This window comes from Pholcus phalangioides, unplaced genomic scaffold (genome assembly GCF_987345545.1).
Source record: "Pholcus phalangioides strain wild (caught in Gottingen) unplaced genomic scaffold, Ppha-v1.0 ptg000010l_1, whole genome shotgun sequence".
In the NCBI taxonomy this organism is placed as follows: Eukaryota; Metazoa; Arthropoda; class Arachnida; order Araneae; family Pholcidae; genus Pholcus; species Pholcus phalangioides.
In genome coordinates this window covers 9272927-9286603 of record NW_028301603.1, presented here as the reverse complement: position 1 = coordinate 9286603, position 13677 = coordinate 9272927, and the positions used below count along the sequence as shown (strand labels likewise).

General features: G+C 40.3%; 1 protein-coding gene across 3 annotated transcripts in view; it reads right to left on the bottom strand.

Annotated features, from left to right (window-relative positions):
- LOC149080857 (solute carrier family 15 member 1) overlaps positions 1–13677 on the bottom strand; it is a 101439-nt gene that overhangs the window by 71026 nt on the left and 16736 nt on the right. Inside the window, exon 1 of one of the 3 annotated variants that reach the window (XM_089237528.1) lies at positions 2123–2312. The exons of the other annotated variants lie outside the window; for them this stretch is intronic. Within the exon in view, the coding sequence (XP_089093654.1) occupies positions 2123–2152 (30 nt within the window). The 5' untranslated portion in view covers positions 2153–2312. Of the gene's footprint in view, positions 1–2122; positions 2313–13677 lie in introns of those variants that run through there. 3 annotated transcript variants of the gene reach the window in all.

Here is a 13677-nt window from a genome sequence, read left to right as displayed (position 1 = left end):
AAGTTAAAGTCTATATTTAAGTTGTTAGGAACCATGGAGTCGATTTCGACTCCTGGTGACTCTATAGATCATGGCTCTCCAAGCTGATCTGTCATCCACAGCATGTCTCAGTTGTGCTGGCTTCATTCTAGTGCTTTGCAACACTTCTTCTATCCATCTGGTGCTTGGTCTGCCTCATCCTCCGTTCCCTCCATTCTTCCAAGCACTACGATTTTTTCTAATGAGCCTTCTGTGCGCATTACATGGCCAAAGTAAGAGAGTTTCTGTTTAATGTCTATATTTACCAGATCTATATATATCTATATTTTCTATATCTATATTTTCTACAATCAAGAACGTTATCACATTTCATTAACATGCATACCATACTGGGTTACTTTTACTTTAATATCATTGAAGTTGATTGAAAGGAAAATGAAATTTAAATTTCGTGATTTAAATCGGCCTATCCTGGAAAACGGTGGGCCGTTTAGAAATTTGAAATTTTAATTTTGTGACACACACTGTTATTTTCACTCTCGAAACTGGTACAGAGTGATTTCCGAACACATTTTGAGCTTCTTTTTTTTTTTTTTTTGAAATTGAAACCGTACCTCTACGACGAACGGTTGATGAGATAATGGTAAGATTAGGTCTTACAGGACACCCTGTATAACTATTAATACTTGCTGAACCTCATCAAGATAAATGAAATATTTTTCACGTTGGACGTTACCTTATCACTGTTTTTTTGCCGGTTAATACGAAATTCGGTTTTTATAAAATATTTTTCGACGCCTTTTTTTTCCCGACAATGTCTTAACGAGGTTCGACTGAAGGTTCTGATTCTTGACAATTGCGGCAGTTTTGTATGAATGCTGGCAGGGTCGGATTTCCCATAGGCGAACATTTGCCCAAGTCTCCATGTTTCGAGTCCCTCCCCCAAATTTCTGTAATATGGTATATATTTTACTCAAATTTCCATAAATTTCGCTTGGTAAAATTTCGGAAAATCAAAGAATTTCTCCAAATCACATTATACTTATTTCCACAGTGCCTATTAATATCTCAATTACCCTATTAAATCAATCAGTCACCCTAGTAAATATCAATTTTAATGTTGTGCCAATTAGTAATGGACTTTACACAGCATGTACAATGCACCTAATTGCAATATTAACTCCATGACAAAAATATTTTTTCAATATATCGCAGTCTTTTTGTTTGATTTCCGCAATTTCACATCTTTTTTTGACCGTAAAATGGTTCGTGACAAGAAAGTTCGCACGTTTGATCAACATTTAATTTCAAACCTTCATGAGGATTCTGTATAATTGCAAAACTTTACGCATCTGATCTTGCAAACACTTTTTCAGACGAACTGCAACAATTTTTCATCTTTGGCTCAAATTGGCAACACAATGCCCCAAATGTTAAATAAGATTTAGAAGCGAGACGTTTCCAAATGTTCAGACAGCATTGACAACATCACCAATATCAAACTGTTAAAACTAGAGAAAGATCATTCTTCTTATCGAAAAGGATAAAATCATCAAGTATTGAAGCTGAGATAACCCAAAAATTAGATTTCGACGACACTATCAATGATTTTACTCATTTGAGAGAGAGAGAGAGTGCAAAAAAAAAGCATTTACCGTAAGATATTTGATGGGGAATTTTACATTAAATTTCTCATTTACAAAAAACTATACCTTTTTTTTATGCATTTACAAACCACATGTACTGTATTTGCTGACGTACCAGGCCTCTTCTACCACAGTCGAGTGCCTCCCCAATACCTCTTTTGCCCAGGGCCCCCATCAAGACAAAGCCGGGCCCCGAATGTTGTGAAAACCACTGCAGTAATGCAGCTCCATGGCCCCCACATCCTGTAGCGGGGCCCCTGGGCTTTGATCTTTTGCGGGCGTCTCGGTCAGACTTTTAACGGGCCCCTTCTGTAGTTAATTTATAGCTTGAAAAAAGCAAAAAAAAAGGATGGTAACCGTCCCGGGCCCCAGGGCTAGAGCCCTGTCGGCCTCCCCTATGTGGGGGCCATGTGCAGCTCATCATGACGAGTTAACATATGTGACACAAAACACAAGTGTACGGCATGCATAAAAAAAAACGAGAAAATAACTTTTACCTTTTTGTTGTTTTCTTCAACTTCCTTCATGGTGATATTTTTAATCCCGTATCATCCGAATGCTAAACCGGGGGGAAATCTTGTGATGGGGGAGAGAGAGAGAGAGAGACAGATAGCCGCACACACGGATAGAGAGAAAGAATGAGTACGAGCGTATACAAACGCGGATCAGAAGCTATTGAACGGAACCAACCTATTTCCCCGTACAACGTGCTTACGATGTGTGCGTAAACGATCAAGGGAAAAAAATCCCTAAAGAAATTCCCTTTTAAATAATTGCGTACGTTCTTTTCCCCCCTCTGCTGTCGCGGCTGCGTTTACTCACACAGGAAAAGGAAGAGATGAGATGTGAATGCAATTTTTTTTTTGCAACTGTGAAAAAATTGCATAAGTTCTGGCGCTCGCGGCATCGCATCAACAGCCATCCGCACCTGGGTGCAGCGAATAGATTGTCGAAAAGTGTCTCGTGGCTTATGGCAAACGAAAGACCACTTTTACAGAGACGCGTCTGTTACGGAAGTCATTCTTTCGAAATGAGCAATACACATTCCAGCACGAAATATACACAGGGCGCATAGCTAACGGTACGAAAGGCATTTTACTGCAGAACCGTTGGTCCTAGAGGCATACTTCCAACTATAAAAAGTATCCAAATAACGCGTAGCTCAACAATGTTTTACTCAATAATGACCTAGCATAACGATATCTCAACAGTAACTTTGGATGGGGATGTTTTTCTTAACAACGACTTTTTGGACAACGATGCTCTTTTCAGCAATGACTTTGGACCACGATGCTCTTTTCAGCAATGACTTTGGACCACGATGCTCTTTTCAGCAATGACTTTAGACCACGATGCTCTTTTCAGCAATGACTTTGGACCACAAAGACTTTCTCTCAACCATTCCTAGATGTTTTTTTTCACAGTGACTTTGGACACAACGATGCTCTTCTTAATAATAACTTTGGACGAAGACTTTCAACAATAATATCCCTAGACCTTTTCTCTCAACAATGACTTCCAGAACCGGTGTCCTTCTGTGCAATGACTTCGGAAAACAATGCTCTCCTTAATAGTAACTTAGGACAAAGACTTTCTCTCAACCATTCCCAGATGTTTTTTCTCAACAATGACTTTGGATATAAAAAGGCTCAATAATAACTTTGGAAAAAGATTTTTCCTCAACAATAACTTTTCTAAAGCTATTTTTCCTCAATAATGACTTCGAATAACGACGTCTTTCTCGGACAACAATGTTCTTCTCTGCAACGACTAAGAACAAAAATGTTCTCAACAATGATTTTGGGCACACAACGAGATGTTTTCCTCAACAATGACTTTGGACGACGGTGTTGTTCTCAAAGATGATACAGTAATAGCCCTGTTCACAATGCTTTATATACATTCAGAATGATCCTAACATCTTAGGGAGAAAGCAAGAGACTGCGAAAAACTTTGTTTTTTCTTTTTTGGTCGCACCTCGTGAAAGAACAGAAAAGCCAATAACAAGTCAAATTTGACCAGGTTACTGTTCTCTTATTTTCCAATTTATGCAGTATACAATGTGTATGCAAATGATAAATGAATAAAAGAAAAACAATAACCTGGTTAATTTGCCATCAAAGACACCTTTACCTGGATCAGACTTATCAAACAATACATGGCGACATCTTTTATCACCGTCATTCTAGACTTTGATAAGCCTTGTTCGAAAAAGAACGTCACTTGCTTAAGCAAAACGTTTTTGGTTTCATCACATTTTTATTACATAAACTGAATTAGGCGATAACCCTTGATTTGAAGAGATCCATCCATTCAGATCCGCACCGGGATCCAAGTACCACTACTCAACCATACATGCATCTCGCACACACATTCCTCTAAAGAATTTCCAAAGAATAGGTACGTACGTGCCAGAATGTGTGTAAGTTTGGCCCTAAAACGCATATATGTTGTCAGAGTTGCGCTTGTTTTGTTATTCGCTGGTGCTGCCATCTGTCTCCCATATTTTGAATTAGAGATAGTGAATGCTTGAATTTTCACGTTACTTAAGCATCGTCTTTAAGGTCTGCCTGCTCCCTGAGAGACTTTTTCGAATGGGGGGACCGGCTCGCATTCGCACCACGAAGATGGGAAAAATGCAGAAAACTAACTTCAGTCGAACACCACTGTACCGGCAACAAGGTTAAAACCCGTATCCCCACGATGAGAGTCCAAAACGATGTCCACACAGCCGTACAGCGGCGGACTCACATACCGTAAGCCAACAGATTCCGTCACCTATCATACGGTGTTCGTACGATGAAATTTTATCGATAATGCAGCGTTTCTCAACCTGTAGTCCACCTGTTATGTATTTAGTTATATACATATGCTTAAGAGAGGGATGTCATGTATTTAGTTAGATACATATTTATTTACACTCATGCCTAGCTGGCGTATAGGCTAAAGAGAGGGGGGGGGTGGCTGTTGTTATGATGAGAGAGCACAGGATTTCGTGAACAGGGATGCTATTTCACTTACCGTATATACTCGTGTATAAGCTGACTCCCTTACTTCACAGGACCCCCAAAATGGCAATAAATTTAAGACAGTGTATACGCCGACACCCCCCCCCCCCCAAAGGAAAAAAACAGTGCATTTTAGGGAGAGGGGATTCGAATATCTTTCATGTCTTCAGTTCCGTCCATCGCGTTACTGATACAACACTTTCTAAAGGATTTGATGATGATTTCGGTAGAAACAGAATTCCACACCTCCTGAGAACCCACAGGCACACTACGTCAGTGTCGGCTTTCATTGAGACACAGCTTTTTGTCGTTTCTGTATTTTTGGAACTCTTTTCAATCCGGCCCATAAGTTCCTTAAATAATCTTTGAAAAGGCTTGTTGATGCTCAGGTCAAAGGCTGTAAAATCGACGTTAGTCCACCGGGTATCACAATTACCAATGACTTTCTCAACGTAAATCCCTCTACTGATCAGTAATGCATCAACAGCTAGAAAAAAAAATTACTGATTAAGTGACGCCGTCCAAAGTAGACGTCGCAGATGTTCAAGCTAGCCCGTACGGAGGCCATGTAGCTATATGATTTACTAAATAAAGTGCGAGTCGATATTTTCTTCTCAAAAACTGACCCGTGTATAAGCCGACCCCCTTCCCCCCGACCAAAATTAAGGAACAAATTTTTCAACAAAACACTCGGCTTATACTCTATACTCGAGTATCATCATCATCATCAACAACCATTTTCAATCCACTGCTGTATGAAGGTCTCCTCTAAATTTTTCCATTCTGCCGTCTGATGCTTTAGCCTTCCAGTTGATTCCTGCCACTTTCCTGATCTCGTCAATCCATCTTGCGCGGGGACGCCTTCTCGGACGTTTAACACCACGGGGGTACCAATCTAGAATACTTGTGGTCCATCTGTTGTCCTGTCTTCTTGCAATATGTCCAGCCCATTTCGAACGCTTAATTCTTTCCATGATATCATACACCTTTGTGTGGTTCCTTATCCAAGTGATTCGTTTTCGGTCTCTCCTTGTGATGCCTAACATATATCTTTCCATGCTCCTTTGTGTTGTCTGTAGCCTTCGTATCGTCTTGCTTGTGAGTGTCCATGTTTCAGCTCCATGAGTAAGTGCTGGTAGCACACACTGGTTAAAAACTTTTCTTTTCAGGCATAATGTCATGTGACACTTCAGAATTACAGTTTTTGCCAAAAGTGCTCCATCCAATCCTGATCCTTCTGTTTATTTCATTAATGATTCCGTTGTCCATAGTAATTTCTTGTCCCAGGTATACATATCTTTCTACTTCCTCTATCTCTAGAGTATATACTCGAGTTTACACGGTGTTTAATCTGTATATATTACCTGGCTTAATAATAATAATACAAAATGACTCGTATTGTATAGTTGTTTGAGTAGTATACAAGACATCACCAGCATACTTGAAAAATTTCATTATAATTGTCGTATTTTCCGGCATTCCATAAAACTCGAGGTACACCTGTTTTGTTTTTTTTGGATGTTGGGGTCTGCTCCGTTCCTGGCATGCCGGGAAAAATGAAGGTTTAATAGGACAGCATATTGCATTCAGCCATTTCAGAAAAGTTGAGGAAACGCTGCGGTCATCAAATTTACGATTCGAAACCATTTTTTTTCCTCGAAGGAAAATGAGTATTTTACGAAAATTAGAGAACAGCCGAATTATATTGTGGGGGGGGGGGGGGGGAGACAAAGAGACGAACCCGTTACCGAAGCGGGACGTGTGGTCTCGCGACGAGAGTGACACGGATTGGAGAAAGGTCGACCCCACCCTGCATTGAAGGACTGTTATTCCAAACCCATTCATATTACTGAGAGTGCACACACACATTTTCCATAAAAAAATATTATCAAGATGGCTCTGGTACAAATGAAGTGTTGTCCCATATATATCACGTTTCGAACAAACCCTTCGACGATCATTCGCAATAACGAAATTCCCGTTGTAAGCTGAATTCGCAATATCGGACTTTTACTGTACCGGATCCACCGTCCGCCATCATTTGATAAGAGAATTTCGAAATCTCTCCCGTCTTGAAAAGAAAAATATCGCATACATACGCACAGTAATGTTACGCTATACAAAACATAAGTTCGGGTTCCCTCAAGAACAACAATAGTGAAATTCGCCCCCTTCTCGTGGGGGATAATTATTGCAGTCTAAGAGAGAAATAAAACGAAACTCTCTTCCACATACACAAGAAGAATAAAGACCACGCGGTTTCTTTTGCCATTCGCGAGTACCCACGAGATCCAATCTATACATATTTTCTAGATAATAGAAAAACAAAAGGAGGGATTAGTGTTGCTGAAAAAACCTTGACTTATCATTGCAGATGGTGACATGCATATCCTACTTTTATTATTATATTTTGCAGAGATAAACCCACTAGACGGGAAAGACGCAAACAAAGGCATTAAAAAGAATCCTCTTTTTGTCTCTCGTTTTTATCACTCTTGATTTGTTCAGTTTTATTTCAGAAAGGTGAAAGACAGGAAAGATCTTTTTTGCATATGGTCGTGTGTGTGTACTGTAACACAACCAACTAAGCTATCTGGGATAGAAACCAGCTGTAACATAAAACGCAGATACCACGAAACGCGAGGACCTTGTATGACTTTCCCCCCATAAATTGTAACTCGTTTAACTTTTGACATTAAAGTTTACAGACTCTATTGTCGTGTTTATTGTGCCATCTTCATTTCACGTACTCAAATGCTGTTTTGAATTTGAAATTTTAAGAAGAAAACTCAAACAAATATAATGATTTTTTTGTGTAAGGGGGGGGGGCCCAGTTTTTTTTTTTGTGAAAATGGTTATTAATTTTGTGGAGAGCGAAACAATCCAGTTAATTTATGACAAAGAAATGAGTTGCTAATTATTCGTTAATTTGTATTTTAAGAAGGATCTAGGGGTTATAGATCTGGAACTTAAGGGCCTTAAAAGACTAATTTTTATGTTACTGAAATTATACCACAGGGTCGGGATCAATCATTTTGCCGCTCGCCACCATCACTTGTATGGGTAGGTAATAAGGCTTATACGAGTTTCTATGGGCGTATAAATACAGCGTGTCCAGGAAGTTTACTGGGGGGGGGGGGGAAATAGAAAAAAAATCTGACTTTCTTGGTAGGGCAAATAAGATTGCGGAGCTCTGTGCTGGTTTCGATCGCATCAACAGTCACAAAGGCAGATTCAGATGATGATTGATATTAAAAATTTGTGTATTGTAAATGAATTATTTTTTTTTGAATAGGGTTATTCGAATAATCTGCACGAGCTATACTACACGAAGCTATGAGTGACTATTACATGCAAGCTATTTGTGCGTCTTTTTTAACAATATGATATGATTTTTACAATGAAACAAGTTAATCAGTATTAATATTTAGCCATATTTTTTGAGCATGTAAAATATTGATTCGGGCATGTATTATTCAAAGTCACATGCCCGAGCGGGTATGTAAATGTTTGGAGATTTGGCCCGACGCGGCCCGAATTCATTTGATTCAAAGGTAAGAAGAACGCCCAACGTAATTTAGACAGGTTGTCCAGAGTATAAAGTATAATCTCGTTCTTTAACACAATTCGCAAAAATCTAAAATTTTCCGTTTGATTCTTCTCTAAATTTTGCAAAAAGTCCGAAATCCTACTTACCCCACCTTGTACGCGATACCGGAGTTTTTCAGAGCCTTCATGAATCAGTTCTAAAAAGTCGAACACATTATCAGGATTCTACCGAAAAACAAAAATCACGTGATTCATATCTGGGGAATGGCGTTTTGATCTCCAACTTATGAAATTTTTTTGGCCGTAAGACCAACCCGTCAAACATTCTAAAGAAACTTACATGATAAACAGAATTTGATAGATTGCAATTTTACAATGAATGCTGCAGAAAAGCCATTAAAAATTACACGTCACGATTAACGAACTAAAGTTTTGGAACAATGGGGAACCTGAGAACAAATACAAATGTATAATAAGAAAATTAAAAGCCCCCCCCCCCCAACTTAATATCCTCCCACTTACCTGACGTATATCGCTCGCCTATCCCTACTTTTCAAAATTATCCACGGTTATTTTAACATTAACACTACCCACATTCTAATCAAATCTTTACATTTTTCCAATAGATTCAATCACTCCCAAAAATTGAAACCTTTGTTTTTTTTGCATCCGCAGATTGCTTCCAATTTAGTTCCCCCCACCCCCCATACAATCATTGATTGGAACAACCTTCCATCAAATTCTTTAGAGTGCACTCCAATCTCTGATTTTATACGTAGCAATATATGTCAAATCCCATCACTGCACCCACTTGTATAGGCCTCGGCCAAACACAATATTAAGGAAACAGTTATTTTCCGGATATTATGCTGAGGTGAACTCGGAAAGAAAAGTCATCACGTCTCCGCCGGGACTCGAACCCAGGCCCTCTTGCATACCGGGCAAGCATGCTGAGAGCCTGGACCGAAAATTTCCGGACACATTGGTACCGGGAAATCTTCTCAAGAAGCAGTTGTAGTGAGAAATATTTTCAAAAATAATTGCATTCAGAAACCCGCACGAAAGATGATTGCCCTCAGAAATCTTTTCAACATAACCCTAAGGTGACTGATGATATGGCCAATTCTGTGTGTGCGTGTGTGTGTGTGTGTTTTAAATTTCGAACGGAATTTGAAATTCTATGTTCTTATGCTGTGTAGCTATTTGTTTGGACGCATGACGTAATTTTTCTTTGCTTGGGTGATGTGTAGTTCTGCGCCAGTTCGCCATATTGTGCCGAGAGTATCATTCGGAAAATCGCGTTGTTATTTTATTTATTTACTAGCTATAATACCCGGCGTTGCCCGGGTTTTCTTCAATGAGGCTATTTGGATCACGTGATATCTCCCTTTTTCTTTGAGGGACATGCAAACCGTGCCTAAATTAACCAATATGGAGGGGGGGAGAGAGAGAGAGAGAGAGAGAGAGAAAATTGGCCATATTACCAGCAGACACCTTAGGGTTATGTTGAAAAGATTTCTGAAGGCAATCATCTTTCGGGCGGGTTTCTGAATGCAATTATTTTTGAAAATATTTCTCACTACAACTGCTTCTTGAGAAGATTTCCCGGTACCAATGTGTCCGGAAATTTTCGGTATTTATTTCAAATGCTGGTACCATGAACAATATAATTATTTCTTTTTCATTTTTTTTCAAACAGATGTCTCTGGTGAAATGTCTTTTCAACAAATTTCTAAATGACACATAACATTCAAGTATCATTCACTTGCGATAACAGTTTCGTTCGAAACAATATAAGCGGTCACCGTGTGCATGAAGCATGTTTCGTGAAAGGTTGTGAAATCGTACAGTGAAAAAATACTACACAGAGCCGTAATTGCGATTCACCAAAGTATTTTAATTGTATAAAGTATAGTTTCCTAAGCAATGACCCGTAGGAAAAACAGGTGATCTCATTGAAATCTCGGTGGTTCCCGCGAAAACACGTTCCCCCACCACCTTCTAACGGATTCCACAGAAATTTTAGTTGTTCCCAGAAATGTTTAAGGAACTGCTGGGAACGTTCCTTATACGGTTAGAACTTCTATCATATGATTGGCTGATTTTTAAGAAGTTGAAACAAATAAGAAACAGCCACGACGACAGCCGGCCTGAATTCGTTTGATTTAACTGTTGACGCCCAGCGTCATTTAGACAGGTCACCGCGTTGTTTCAGAGAGTACAGTATATAGTTTCCATTTCCTTCTTGAATGTGATTCGTTCGAAAAATCTAAAATAGTCCGGTTGATTCTTCCTTGAATTTTTCAAACCCCGAAGTTCCATTTACCGCCCCGACCAAGGGCCGTGGCGAGAGGGTTTTAGAAATATGTGGTCCGATTCCCACCCCCGAAATGTTGGAAAACGGCTGATTTTTATGGAATGACATGGGTTCGGCCCTTTTGGTTCAAACATCAGTTGTAACCCCCTCCGAAATAAATTTCTGACTACGGTCCCGACCCTGACCACGATGCAGAACTGTTTCCTCGTGTCTAAGTTATTAACAGTTTTAGCAATAAATTACACTTGGACTCTGGTATCTGTAGAACACGGGTTTCCATTCGAACTTATATGTGTGTCTAGTTGTTGTCTAAAAGAAAACGCGAATCTGTGTTAACGGTCTTCAAGACGCTCCACATACATATTTATAACGAAGCAGAGGGGGGTCTGTCTTCCGAGAAGCATCTGCTCTAGTTTTTTAAAAAAAGTCGCTTTCATTGGGTCAAAAAGATTCGTACAATAATAAAATTTTTATTTTAGAATTATTATTATTACTGTCAGAGCCCATGGAGCTGTTCTGTTTCTTCTCATTTGATTAAACAAGGAGAATGTGACGGGTTCTCCTTTCGCCTCGGGGAATAATTATCATGTAAATATCGTCGTCGTGTTTCTCCAAAGCAAGGCTGACAAAAAAAAATGAAGATTGAGAGACCCTACCCGAGGGCTTGGGGCTCGAGGAGGTAGGTGACCCTCATTCAAGTCACTGAACTCTCTCTTGAATAGAGACAGGGCCGCCAACTAATAGTCGCGCGTCTTTGTAATAAGAGACATTGCTTCTCGAGTGTATTTATCAAGCATTTATAAATATTACATAACGGGACTTTCCGTTCTATACTATTGAGTAGGGTTTTTTTCCCCCTTCAAATATCAGGAACGGGACTATTATTTCATAGAGCTGTATAAACTGAATAGTTGAAAACACAGCCTGCACAAACACGTAGGTTGAAGACCATGTATCGTACTCTGGGTAATACGTAAATCATATCATTACGGTAATAATACTTTTACTTTTTTGGGTTGCAGCTGCAAATGAAAGGGAGGAGCGTAATAAATGCACCCTGAGAAAAAAAAATTACAATATAACATATGCGATCAGTATAGCGCCGCCGTACTTGCCCCCCGGGCAAGTCATGTTATGAGTCCCCTACATTGCTGAAAGTGCCTGCCTACTAATTTACGTACTAATTTCCGAAAAATCTTAGTACTCGATATCATTATCATGAAACCTCCCGACCCTAAAATGCACCTGAGGTCTCTGGTGTGAGTCTGTGCGTGGAATAGAACTACCCTAGGCCGGTATACAATGGGGGGGGGGGGGCACCTACTAACCAGACTGACCCTGCTTGGTAAGTCCCAGAACACAGTCTTAGGTAGGCGGGCAAAATTTGGGGATAGAAGGGATCCCCACCTTCTTTATCTTTCGGGTTTATAGTTGGTGTTAGTGAGCGGGGAAGAGGGAGGACAAAGGTTAGGGGCCATTCAAGTATTACGTAAGCTGAATTTTAGTCATTTCTGAACCCCTCCCCCCCCTTGTCAGCAGCTTAGAATACTTCATATCTTCAAAAAGGTGGTTGATGACGTAAGCAACCTTCAAACCCCCCCACCCCCACCCGTCATCAAAAGTCAGCAAATCCGAAACTCCCTTTCCCCCCCCCCATCGATGATGACGTAATATTTGAATGACCCCTTATCATTCGTACATGTGAATAATATATATATATTTTTCAAATGAACTGGAGGGGGAAGCAATCGTCTTCTCCCCCCCCCCCCCACCAGTGTCCCCCTATGCATCAGCAATGACTATGTAGTAGGCTATTTCTGAAGATTTTTGGTTCATCTTATTTAACGAGGGTAAGGGGCCGTTCAAGTATTACCTAAGCAAATTTTAGCCATTTTTACCACCCCCCCCCTCCATTGTCAGCAAAATTTCGTCATCAGCTCTGCTCCTCTGAATCCTAACTCATATTTTCATACAGGGTGGTTGATGACGTAAGCATTATCCAAACCCCCCTCCCCCCCTGTCATCAAAAGTCAGCAAATCGGAAACCTTCCCCCCCCCCATCGATAATGACGTAATACTTGAAACCGCCCCTAAGTAATTTAACTGGTAAGTTCGGCTTTTTAAAGGGCAGAGCTATTGCTTGTATTTTAATTATGACCAAAAACAATTTCTCTTCTGAATTTGCTGAAAGAAAGCCCAAAAACTGTGGCCCACAACCTGCCTTACAATATCCACAGCAAGGATGCTCAACATTTAGGAGAATGCAGGAAACTCCATTTGTTTGAAAAAGTGTCACGGGCCACTTGAGTGATCTTGAACAGCGCCGCCGGTTACTTGCGTGATCTGTAAATGTGCTGCGGGCCAATTAAGTGAACTGGAACGGTGTGGTGAGTTACTCAATTGATCTGTAAATGTGCCGCGGATGAATTAAGTGAACTGAAAATGCGCCGCGGGCCCACTTTAGTGATGTGGGTCTCCGCTGTGGCCCGCTTAGGAGCTCTGGAACTGTGCCGCAGGTCACATAAGTTATCTGTAAATATGCCACGGTTCACTCAAGTTATCTAAAAATGTGTCACACGGGCCGCTTGAGTAATTTAGAAATGTGCCGAGGGTCACACAAGCCAGCTGTAGATGCACCGCGGTCACTCAAATCATCTGTAAATATATCGCTGGTCACTTAGGTGATGTAAAAATGCATCGCGGGCACTTAAGTGATGCGGAACTGCACCGCGAGTCCCTTGCGTGATCTACCTGCAAATGTGCCGCTTAGCTCATTTTTACAAAATTCGGTTAGGAGGTTTCGGGGCACATGAGATGACTCCGAGAGCCACATTCCGCCCGCGGGAACATGGGTCGAGCATGTACGACCCCCCACGAGAATGTAAGTTTAAAACCAATGTCATGGGGGGCAGAGGTAGAACAAACCCTTAAGGAATCACAATGAAGAAGGGGCTTGTATGGGTATCTTTTTAGAGACATTTTGAGTTTTGATTCAAAACCTTAAAAAAATTTGCAGGAATTTAAATTGAAATAAATTGATTAAATCAGGATGTGAAGTTATTTTTAAGTAATTTTATATATTTCTTAATGTTTCTCTTATTTTTAATCTCCACGGGGGGAGGAGGGTTTTGGGCTCCCCATTTGTCAATTTCGTTATGCACTTTTTGCACGTTTGCAC